This window comes from Phragmites australis, chromosome 19, assembly GCF_958298935.1.
Source record: "Phragmites australis chromosome 19, lpPhrAust1.1, whole genome shotgun sequence".
In the NCBI taxonomy this organism is placed as follows: Eukaryota; Viridiplantae; Streptophyta; class Magnoliopsida; order Poales; family Poaceae; genus Phragmites; species Phragmites australis.
Window position 1 is genome coordinate 19,422,430 of NC_084939.1, and position 12,505 is coordinate 19,434,934.

At 42.9% G+C, this 12,505-nt stretch overlaps 1 protein-coding gene across 1 annotated transcript in view; it reads left to right on the forward strand.

The window, feature by feature from the left end:
- Positions 1 to 803: 803 nt before the first annotated feature.
- LOC133900234 (probable serine/threonine-protein kinase At1g54610) overlaps positions 804 to 12,505 on the forward strand; it is a 30,378-nt gene continuing 18,676 nt past the window's right edge. Inside the window, exon 1 of the mRNA XM_062341350.1 lies at positions 804 to 1,114. Coding sequence (XP_062197334.1) covers positions 804 to 1,114 — 311 coding nt within the window. The remainder of the gene's footprint in view (positions 1,115 to 12,505) is intronic.

Below are 12,505 nucleotides of genomic sequence, written 5' to 3' on the forward strand. Positions count from 1 at the left end.
GGATTACTCTTTGAGAAACAAACACTAACTGAGTAGCAAAATATCATAGCAGTACCAAAGGTTTTCCTGCTCTTCCAGAATTCAATCAAAACATTAATTGAATCAACAAATACCGTAGCTCCCAGTCCAGGAATCAAGCCTAACTGGTAATGTACAGACTACCAACAATAAGCACAGGGACTAAACAATGGAATGCAGCACTACTATCAGGGCAATCTGTGCCGATCCAACAACAGAGAACAAACAGATTTAACACCTATTGCACTTAAACATCTAGCCCAACCTCAGTGTTCCATTTGATCATCACAGAGCATATCACCAAGCCATCCAGAGAGCAGAAATGAAAGGGAGGAGAAAATTGAAATACTCACAGTGCAATTCGGCTAAAGGCAAAATCAATACAATCAATTAGCACCCCCAACACAGCACCTCCACCAACATAACATCACCACCAATTGATTACCTGAGCACCAAAGTTCTAAACACCATAACTGAGCTCACTCGGCTCAATTTTAATTGACTAAACCACCCAGTGGTGAAACCAGAACTCAATTACCAAATCAACCATTAACCTCACAATACCTATCACTTCGCAGCAACCACAAACACCGTCTAGGAGGTGGAGGGAGACGGCGAGCGGTGGAGTACTCACCATGATGATGTATTGGAGCTCGGGGATGACAGCGACAGGGATGGCCGCGTGGAGGAACGTGGCCTCGGGGACGGGGCGGCGGCATAGAGGCAGGCGACTCTGAGGAAGGCGGTGTTGGGGGGTGAGGACGGGGTTGGCGTCGGGGAGGAGGATGACGGCGTCGAGGAGGATAGGGAACAGCGTCAAGGAGGATGAGAATGGTGCCAGGGAGGAGGATGGCAACAGCGGCAGGGAGGAGGATGACGACGTTGAGGAGGATGGGAATGACACCGGGCAGGAGGACGGCAACGACGACGGGGAAGAGGACGACGATGTCAAGGAGGACATAGATAGCGGGCACGGGCTCGTGGGCCTCCAGCGGCGTGGGCTCCTTGGTGTCGGGAGGCGTTTTGGTGGACGGCACAGGGAACGGAAAATTTTTTTTAAGTGTCAAAGGGCACAGAGCGTCGAGCTATTTTATAGGTGAGTACTTTCACTGCCAGCTCAATATGACCACCGACAGTGAAATAATACCTTCACTGCCGGATCACTAGGACAACCGATAGTGAAACTACTTTCACTGCCAGCTCAATAAGTACACCGACAGTGAAAGTAGTTTCAGTACCGGCCCAATATGTCCACCGGCAGTGAAATCCCTTTCATTGCTGGTACCGTGGGGTGCAAAAAAATTGTTTTAGCTTCGCGCGCGCATAGAGACTCGAACCCAACCCCTATACCAAGTAAGACTGAACAAACTGCTGCGCTACTCAGGTGATTTCGATTGAGTTTGTACTATCTATATTTATTAACTTTAAGTTGACCTAGCAAACCTAATACATATTTATTTAAATTTGAACTTGCTATATACCAAAATTAATTTTTGTATATACCTAAAATCATAAATCAATATGGTCAATAATAAATATATCTTCCATCATACACTACAAATTGAAGCTTCCATAACAAAAGTGAGGTATAATTGCATCTAAAACAAATTCATACATAGTAATTAATACAATTTAGCTACTTTGTCTTAACGATTCACCCTTCATTATGATCATGACGTACATAGGGAGGTTCGTTGGTGTCTTCCATGGGACCTAGGTCGACGTCCTCTCCGAAAGGAGGTAGCGCGTCGAATTGATTGTAGTCTTCCTCGTCAACAACATTCTCCACTCCAACAATCCTTCTTTTTTCGTTGAAGAACCACATGGCGCTCCTCCTTGTTAGCCGGATCCGGGTCCTTAACATAGAAGATCTGCATAACATCATTTGCAAGTACAAATGGTTCTTCTCTGTATCCAATGAATTTTTGGTCTATTGTAGTCATACCGTACTTGTCGATCTTCACACCCCTTGGGAGTCTGACCCATTGGCACCAGAAAAGAGGAACCTTTAACACTCCATAGTCGAGCTCCCAGATCTTCTCTATGAATCCGTAACAGATCTCCCTATTTCCATTGCAGTCTTAAGCATCTATACAGACACCGCTATTTTGGTTGGACCTCTTGTTATCTTGAGCTCTCGTATAAAATGTATAGCCATTCATGTCATATCCTTGGAATGTGAGGATTGTAGTAGACGGTCCATGAGCCAACACATTCAACTAAGCACACTCTATCTGCTTATGCATCACCTGTCTGCATAACCAACCACCGAAATGATCTCTGTGCTCTCGCGTGATCCAAACATCGGACTTCCCTGGGTTTCTGGTGTGTATCATCTTCTGGTGTTCTTTGACATATGGTTCCACTACAACTAATTGTTGCAGAACTATAAAATGTTCTTGCGTGAATGAAACGGGGTCGTTAGTGTGGAATGCATTTGCACCTATCGTCCCTTTCCCCTGTAGCCTCCCCTCAGGGCGTGATACAGGTACACCAATCGATCTGAGATTCATGTAGTCGACACAGAAATCAATGACCTCCTCGGTTCCTCAGCCCTCGACCAGCCTTTCGGTCAATTTTAGTTACGAACATATTTCTTAAGAACTCCCATGAACCTCTCGAAAGGGTACATCTGATGCAGAAACACGGGACCAAGAATCCGTATCTCTTTCACAATGTGAATAATGTGATGCACCATGATATCAAAAAATGATGGAGGGAACAATGCCTCAAGCTGGGATAGAGTCTCGACCACGTCTTCCTACAGCTTATCTAGCTTGGTCGGATCGATGGCCTTCTGTGATATTGCGTTGAAGAATGAACATAGTTTTATGATTGGGTTTCGGACCTTCGGCGGCAGAATACCTCTAATTGCAATTGGAAGCATCTGTGTCATCATCATATGATAATCATGAGACTTCATGCCAGTTAATTTCAAGTCTTTCATGTTTACTAGTCTCTTTATATTGGCGGTGTAACCGGATGGAACTTTGATTCCATGCAAGCACTTGCACATTACAATTTTCTCCGCCTTGCTTAGATTGTAGTTCGCGGGGCCAAGATATTTGTTGCCTTCTTCCTTCTCTTTGGGATGTAGATCATGTCCGAGTTTCAAACATTTTAGGTCCTTTCGTGCTTGGAGTGTATCCTTTGTTTTGCCATGTATGTTTAGTAACGTACCAACAAGCTATCACACATGTTCTTCTCAATGTGCATGATATCGATTACGTGTTGAACCACCAAATCCAGCCAATATGCTAAGTCATAAAAGACAGATTTCTTTTTGAACATATGAGCTCTAAGATTAGATTTCGGAACTGGTGTACTCTCGCGTCCCTTTCCAAGGATAACCCTAAGTCCCTTTACCATCTCATATACCTGTCTCCCAGTGTGATGCTTAGGAGGTGATCAAGTCTCAACTTTTCCATCAAAAGCTCTCCTGTTGCTGCGGTACGGGTGATCCTTGTGAAGAAATTTACAATGACCTAGGTACACCATTTTTCAGCTGTTCTTCAGCCACAAGCTCTTTGTTTCATCCAAGCAATGCATGCATGCACAGTAGCCTTTGACATTCTAGCCCGATATGTTACTAAGGGCTGACCAGTCTTGGATTGTTACGAACAACATTACGCATAGGGTGAAGTTCTCTCATTTGTATGCATCCCATACTTGCACACCATCATTTCATAGTATTACAAGATCTTCTATTAATGGTTTCAAGTAGATATCGATATTGTTGCCAGATTGCCTCGGCACTGGTATCAGCACCGGCATCATAATGTACTTCCGCTTCATACACAACCAAGGAGAAAGGTTGTAGATACATAGAGTCATAGGCCAAGTGCTATAACTATTGCTCATGTTGCTGAATGGATTCATCCTATCCGTACTCAACCCAAATCTTATATTCCTCACATCTTCTGCAAAGGGACTTCTTGTATTTCCTATCGATATTTCTCCACTGCGTAGAATTAGCGGGGTGTCTCAGCATTCCATCATCCTTGCGCTCATCGGTATGCCATCGCATCAGTTCAGCATGCCTTTTGTTTGCGAATAAACGCTCCAAACGGGGGACTATAGGAAAATACTACATCACCTTCATAGGACGCCTTTTCTTCTTTCCTTTACCATTGATATCATCACCGTCACGCTTGTACTGTGCTGCACCACAGACGAGACACGCTTGCATGTCTACACGCTCTCCGTAATACAACATGCAATCATTTGGATATGCATGTATTTTCTGTACTTCCAACCTCAATGGGCACACAACCTGTTTGGCCTGGTACGTGTTTTCTGGCAGCACATTTTTCTTTGGAAGCAATTTCTTCAAGAACAGTAACAACTCTGTGAAGCTTGTATCAGACCACCCGTTGCTTGCCTTCAATTGCAGCAATGAAAGCACGGTACGCAACTTTATGTACTCCTTCTCGCACCCCGGGAACAATGGTGTTTTAAAGTCCTCTAACATACACTAGAACTTTTGAAACTCTCTTTCATTGGTGAAGTTCCCCTCCCCATTGCGCAACATCTGCTCCAGATCATCAACGTCGGCATCGGCCAACATCTCCTCTAGATCATCATCGGCCAACATATCTCCGGCAGGTGGCATATCGATGTATTCGTCGACCGGCATATTGGTGCACATGTCTTCGTCTTCTCTTTCAATGTATTGCCCTTCTTGTACGATCTCAGCTTCACCGTGCTCGGTCCAACGGGTCTAGTCAGGCATAAAGCCCCTTGGCATCAAGAGGGAATGTATCTACTGGATGATGGAGAACTGCTTCTTGTTCTCGCAATCGACGCATGGACAACACATGTATTGAGACTGTGTATTTGACTTGTGCATCGCAGCTTGTACCAGGAAATAATACACGCCGTTCTTGTACTTTGCGCTCACAGGGCTCGCATCGTACATCCATCTTCTGTCCATCTACAATTATATCATTATTGTAAATCCAAATTTATAACATCTAGAATATTTTGCGATCACTAACAAATAAATTACCTCGTCATCTCCTACCGGCAATTGCCCGGGTTGGAGGAGCTACCTTTTGCATGCTTTCGCGTTCGCTTCCGATGAGTATTTGTTGGTGCCATCCCTAGAAATTTTCTTTATTATTCAACACCTTATCTATGACTCATTAAGGAAACATGAAAAATAAATATGCTCATACATAAATATAATTGTATCTTGCTACATACCTAAATATCATGACAAAATTTTTTAATTCATTAAAAATCAAAATAAATATGCTCATACTTAAAGTTTCCATATTGGGAACATGCTAATTAATTAAAATAGAAAAATTATAATTGGAGCTTTCTACATACCTAAATATCGTGGCTAATTTTTCTAATTCACTAAAAATCAACCATAAATATGCTCATACCAATAGTTTCTATATTGGAGCTTGCTAATTAATTAAAATATAAAAAATATAATTGGAGTTTGCTATATACCTTAATATCATGGCTAAATTTTCTAATTCATTAAAAACCAAAAATAAATATGCTCATACGTATAGCTAATGTAAATCAATAATAAAGACAGGAAGCTTTCATATTATAAATGAGGTATAATTGCATCTACATTGTCTCAAAGCATCATGGCCATAGGTTCATCTCCATCATTTCAAAATCTAGAGCAATCTAGCAAATAAAATTCAAATAGGAATGAATTGGAGAGGAAGTTACACACCTTGGAACACCTAGGGCATGAGGATTCCTCAAAATTTTGAAGCCACCAAGATCCTGGTAATCAAAAATGGCCGCCACCGAGCAAGAACAAAGCTCCTCTCTGTTGTGCTCGAGCTTGCGGAAGGAGAGGGCGACTTTTTATATAGCCGGAACATCACTGTCGGCTCATTTAACCAGCCGGCAGTGATGTTATGTTATCACTGCCGGTCGGTGGATTAAGCCGGCAGTGATGATGGAGTAGGGCATCACTACCGGCTCAATCCATCGACCGGCAGTGATGACCGTTATCACTGCCGGTTCATAAGCCACGATGGCTGATTCTTCCCGCGCGGCTTATGAACCGGCAGTGACGGGCCAGCATATAAGGCTAGTTCTATAGTAGTGAAAACCAAAGAGAGGTATAAGCTGCTTTCGGCATTACTGGCATTGTGCTTAAAGGCCTATGCATTCTACTTTGGGAGCATTTAACCCATCAAAAGGCTCTTTGTATGTTTTTCCCTAAAAACAACTACTAGGTAAATTGCTTTTCTTATCGTCTAAATTGCAATGAAAAAGACAAATAAAGAGCGAATAGTCATTACACAAACAAAAAGCGTTGCCATTCTTTACCATCGTTCTTCCTCAACCATTGCCCCGACTCTACACCTCCCGTAGAGACCACTTTTAGCCACAAGTGCGCACCACCTCCCATGGCTAGTAGTGCCTCGCTAAGCTGCCTACATTCCCTAATATCTTTGGCGCTAGCGTCGATCAGGTCCCCATGTGGCGATATGTTGAGTGGGGTTAGTGTAGATAAGAAAAATTCCCTACAAGTTGCAGGTAACCATAGGAAAAACTAATGAGCAGTCGATAAGAAAAATCCAACATCATCCTTGATTTTTCTTTCAATACCCGATTGATGACATCCTCTTCCTCTCTAGAATCCTTTGGAAAATTAGGGACATGTATCGTTAAAGTATGTTAGGTTCCAAGGTTCACCACTACCCAGCTTAGAAGGAGCTCGGGGAGGTAGTGACTTGATAGCGGGGAGCAATGCTTGCAGTGTTGCAAGGTGTCAATGGCACCGCCAGCTATGGGTTGGAGGAGGGTGGTGGGGCCATCAATAAGAATGTAAATAGGAGGTGACAAGGAAGAGTATTATGGAGATGGTGGCGGCAGGCACGACTGTAGAGGAAAAATGAGGTCCTGCTATTATCGAGCACAAGGTGGGTGTTGCTGGTTGCTTTTTAGGGGAGGTTCAGGAAGGGGGTCAAGAAGGCGTTCTTGAGCAGCGTGGGTGCCAATTTTGAAGACTGGGGATAGGTTGTCCTGGAGTGTAATACCCTGGCCCATTAGTATTTCTAGTTTCGGCTTGTGTGACCCAAATATTCTAGTGCGGTGAGTTTAGTACTATATTGGTAGTTTAAATAGGTTCGGGTCAGCTTATAACCCTTTGTGTTCCAAACATAGCACCTCTTGATTAACTCTTATGCACAAAGTGTGGACAAAAGTGTAAGAGATGTGCTATACGTATGCCTGCCTCACAGGTGGGTTGCGCTATAAGCAAAATTTGGAGATGGTGTGTTACATGGAGTTGGAGACTTTGCATTGTGGCCATGTGGGCATGCAAAAATTGAAAAAATCCGCTGCTTGTTCCTTTGGAAAGGAAAAGAAGAGACAAATGGTGGTCACTACTTGGTAAATTGGAAGAAAGTGAGTAGACAGAAGAAACTCGGTGGCCTTGGAATCTTAGACCTTGAGAAATTCGGGAGAGCACTCAGGCTGTGTTGGCTTTGGTATGAGTGGAACAACACTTCCAAACAATGGGTGGGCTCATAGGCCCCTTGTGATGGCACTGATCGACTTCTTTTAATATCTCGATAAAAGTTACTATTGGTGGTGGCAAAAAAGCCAAGTTCTGACACAACCAATGGCTTCATGGAGAGCTACCCAAATTCCTAGCTCCCATCCTCTTCAATCTTGTGAGAAGGAAAAACAAAATAGTGGTAGCCGTGCAGGTGTGTGGTTGGGTGAATTAATGTACTCGTCCACTTACATGGATATGCATGGTTAAGATCTTGCAAACAAGATTCATCATAGCATCTTACGATCGCATGCAGTAAGAGCAAAACCAAAGAGAGGTATAAGTTGCTTTTGGCACAACTGATATTGTGCTTAAAGGCCTATGCATTCTGCATTGGGAGCATTTAACCCATCGAAAGGCTCTTTGTATGTTTTTCTCCTAAAAACAACTACTAGGTAAATTGCTTTTCTTACCGTCTAAATTGCAATGACAGAGACAAATAAAGAGTGAATAGTCATTACACAAAGAAAAAGTGTTACCATTCTTTTACACAAAGAAAAGCAACCAGGAATGCCCACCTTGTGCTCGATGATAGTGTGACCTCCTTTTTCCTCTATGGCCATGCCCACCGCCACCATCTCACAGCGGCATCGCTTAGGTGATGCTGGTCGAGAAGGCGTTCATGAGCGGTGCGAGCGCCAATTTTGAAGAGTGAGGACAGGTCGGTCTGGAGTTGGAGACTTTGCACTGTGACCATGTGGGCATGCCAAAATATTGGCAAAATCCGCCACTCGTTCCTTTGGAAAGGAAAAGAAGAGAAATGGTGGTCACCGCTTGGTAAATTGGAAGAAAGTGAGCATACCGAAGAAACTTGACGGCCTTGGAATCTTAGATCTTGAGAAATTCGGGAGAGCACTCAGGCTGCGTTGGCTTTGGTATGAGTGGAACAACACTTCCAAACCATGGGTGGCTCAGAGGTCCCTTGTGATGCCAAGTTCTGGCACAACCGATGGCTTCATGGAGAGGCGCCCAAGTTCCTAGCTCCCAGCCTCTTCAATCTAGTGAGAAGAAAAAACAAAACGGTGTCAGAAGAGCTCACAAATGCATCATGGGTTCACTCTCTACGTGGAAGAATCACCAACACCACCGAGTTACAGGATTTCATTTTTCTCTAGGGTAACCTACAATCCATCCATTTGCAACCTTATGTCCCGGACTCTATATCTTGGCGTTAGACTGTTAGACTTAAGTGTTCATTAATTCTCAAGCTCTAAATCAAGCACCCCAAAATTGTGGAAGCATGAGGTCTGACCTGCGTTTGGTGATGCCATGAGAGATCGGTGAGATGTTGTCGACGTAGGAGAGTTGGTGTAGCATGTTGACGTAGTGCTGGTGTGAGGAGGAGGTCCGTGCAGATGTGGCCGGTGTGAGGGAGAGCTTGGGGGAGACGATCCCAAAGCAAAAGCAGTGATCTTCACCTTGTTGGTTGCGCCCTCTTAGGATCAGATATGTTAGCGTATGTGGGGGAAGGTTGAGCCTAACATGTCCTTATCGTTACTGGCTAATAAGATATCATCCACATAAAGAACTAAGATGGTGAATTTTTTCCTTTAAAATTTACATAAATGCAGTTATTAACTTTATTTTCATTAAAGCCAAAATGTCTAATGATTTTATCAAACTTGAGATATCATTACCTAAACACTTGCTTTTGATTTCTTAAGGTGACATCCCAAATGTTCCTTGCCTTCCATGACAAAACGTTTTGGTTGAGCCATGTAAACATTTTCTTCGAAGTCACCATTAAGGAATATCATCTTTACGTCCATTTGATGCAACTCTTAATCATAATGCGCTACAAGCGCCATAATTATTCTGAAGGAATCTTTACTTGATATAGAAAAGAAAGTTCCTTTATAATCAATCCTTTCTCTTTGCGAGAAACATTTTGCTACGAGTCTGGCTTTGAACCTTTCGATGTATCTCCTGATCAGTTCATTAGGCACTGCCGAATCTGGACTGGGTACTGCAGGGGACTGCTGAGGCTCATCGTTAAGAATTTCAGAGACCTCAATAGGGGATGCAATGATATTAGTTTCTACTGAATGTGCAACCACGTGGGGCACATAGATGTATGGCACTTGGATCAGCGGTGCAGGAACATAAACTCGCTTCTCCTCTAGATCAACTTCCTTGGGCTCCAAATCCTTGTTCTCAAGAAATACAACATGTCTTATTTTTACAAACTTAGTGATCCTATCTGGATAGTAAAAGTGACACCCCTTCAATCTTTCATGATACCCAATAAAGTGACAACTATCTGTCTAAGGATCTAATTTTTCAATATATGGATTAAATATTTTAGCTCCAGCTACACAGCCCCACACACGTAAATACTTCAATCTCAGTTTTCTCCTAGTCCATAATTATAAGGAGTTTTTGAAACCGATTTACTAGGATCCCGATTAAGAATATGCGGAGCTATCTTAAATGCCTCTATCCACAGTCCAACTAGTAACTAGAATAGATGAGTATACTTCGCACCATGTCCATAAGCGTGCGGTTGTGTCTCTCAACTACCCTATTCTACTAACGTTCACCAGGTGTAGAATATTAGTCTAGTATGCTATTTTCCTGAAGGAATCTGGAAAATGGACCATGGATTTGCCCGTAAAGACATTTCTCCTATAATATTCTCCACTCGATCTAATCTCACTACTTTAATTTTTAGGTTGTACTAATATTCTACTTCAGCCTTAAATATCTTAAATTTGTCGAGAAACTCAGATCGATCTTTAATTGGGTAGATACAGCCGTAACGGGAGAAATCATCAGTGAAGGTAATGAATGAATCAAAAATATCCATCGATGTCATAGGAAAAGGGCTGCATATGCCCATGTGAAATAATTCTAATAATCATGTGCTCGAGTGGCCCCCTTCTTTATTTACTTAACATATTTTCATTTAATGCAATCTATGCAGTGGTCAGAGTCAAAGAAGTCTAAGGGTTGGAGAATCTCTTTATTAATGAGACGTTCCATTCTCTATCTCGAAATATGTCCTAAACAATAATACCACAATTTCAAAGAAATCTCATTAATTACACTTCTCTTTCTTTTGTTACTTACATCATAGACATTAAAAGATATAGAAGATTCATTCAGAGGAAGCATATAAAGTTTGTCTTGTCTGACGGCAAGACCAAAAACACTTGCATTAAACTTAAGAATGCACTTATTATTTCTGAAATTGCATTCAAATCCATCATCATCTAACATCAAAACTGAAATGAGGTTTCGCCTCATGGTAGTAACCTAAACTACATTATTAAGTCAAAGAGTGAAGCCACTTTTTAAAACTAAGGGAAGTGATCCAATAGCTTCAACTTTAGCTTTCTTCCCATTGGCCACTCTAAAGTTTTACTCCCCCTTCTTTAGTGTTCTCACAGTAAAGAATCATTGCAATAAGTTTGTCATGTGCACAGTGGCACCAGAGTCAATCCACCAGGAATTAAGCGAGAAATCAGCATAAAGAGATTCGTCAATAAACATTATTAAGTCATACTTAGGAGAACTCGTGAGATGCATACTTAGGAGAACTCGTGAGGTGCTTGATGTTGTTAACTGTGGCGGCAATGTTGGAAGCGTTAACGGCTGAAGAAAAGATTTGGGCCAACCTAGAAAATTGTCATAAAATAATATTTGCACAAAATTAATCTTACGTTGGTCTGATTATAACATGCAAAATTCAATTCTACATCACCGTTGGGTAGAAAACAGAAAAGAATTTAAATTAACACAAAAAATGACACATAATTACAATCAACGTTGGTCAAAAAGTAATTATAGACCTAGATAATTTGATCGTAAAATTTTCTAGAAAAATCTTCCCATTGGTTCCAATTCAACTAGAGAATTAATCATAATTTTGGTGCATAATCTTCACTAGTTTTGGGCAACAATCATGTATTAATCCAGTACATAAATGATTAAACATTAGGAAATACTGGAAAACATTAAGGCCCATAAAAGAAAAATAACCTTGGTCTCCTCTGGCCCATTAGCACAACATCAGCCTAAGCCCACGCGGGCACGTGCTCTCCCACGACATGGCCCAGACACGCCCTCAGCCCATAAAATGGCCGGCCCGAAAACTCCCACGCACACCTGTGCGCAAGTTGGCCCAGTTGGAGCTGGATGCATGATGGCTCGATACAGCCTGACACCACTGAGACCATGCTCTCCTAGCCATTCAATCGGATCCGACAGACTGCTAACGATTAGGCCCGGATCAAAACCGCGGTGCCCACCTATAAAACTAACCCTACCTCAGTCTCCCCCTCCTTTTTCGATTTCACCACACCACGAGAGAAGAGAGTGTGAGAGACGAGAGTGGTGGCAATGAGGCTAGGCTGCCTACCGTCGGCGAGGAATGAAAGAAGCGGCCGACCGGAGAGAAGGAAATCGCACGCGATCCCATTGAGCTACCTCGTGGTGGTGCCCATGAAGGTGATGATGTGAACACGGTGAGAGGAGGCGACACGCTAGCAAGCATCATGGCTTGCGCTAGGCTAAGGTGTCCGTGAACAACGAAGATGAAAAGAGGAGCTTCACAACAGCCCCGACGGCAACAACATCAACCACATGCGCAAGAACTTATGAGTATCCCCTTCTTCTTCTAGTTCTTGAGCTTGATTCGTGCATCCTAACGTGACCGAGAAAGAGGGAGAGTCCGTTTCCCCTCTCACACTGTGATCATGAGCCCAACCAATCCATGGTTGCTGTCCCACCTTGTGCCGCACCATATAAACCAAAGGAGGGAGTCCGGTTCCCATAAGATTACAATTCCCACGTTAGGTCCAACCTTCCCCCACATAAGCTAACCTATCTGATCCTAAGAGAGTGCAATTCAACCAGGTGAAGGCCGCTGCTTCGGGATCGTCTTCGCTAAGCTCTCCCTCACGCCGGCCACATCTGCACCAACCTCCTCCTCATGCGGCACTG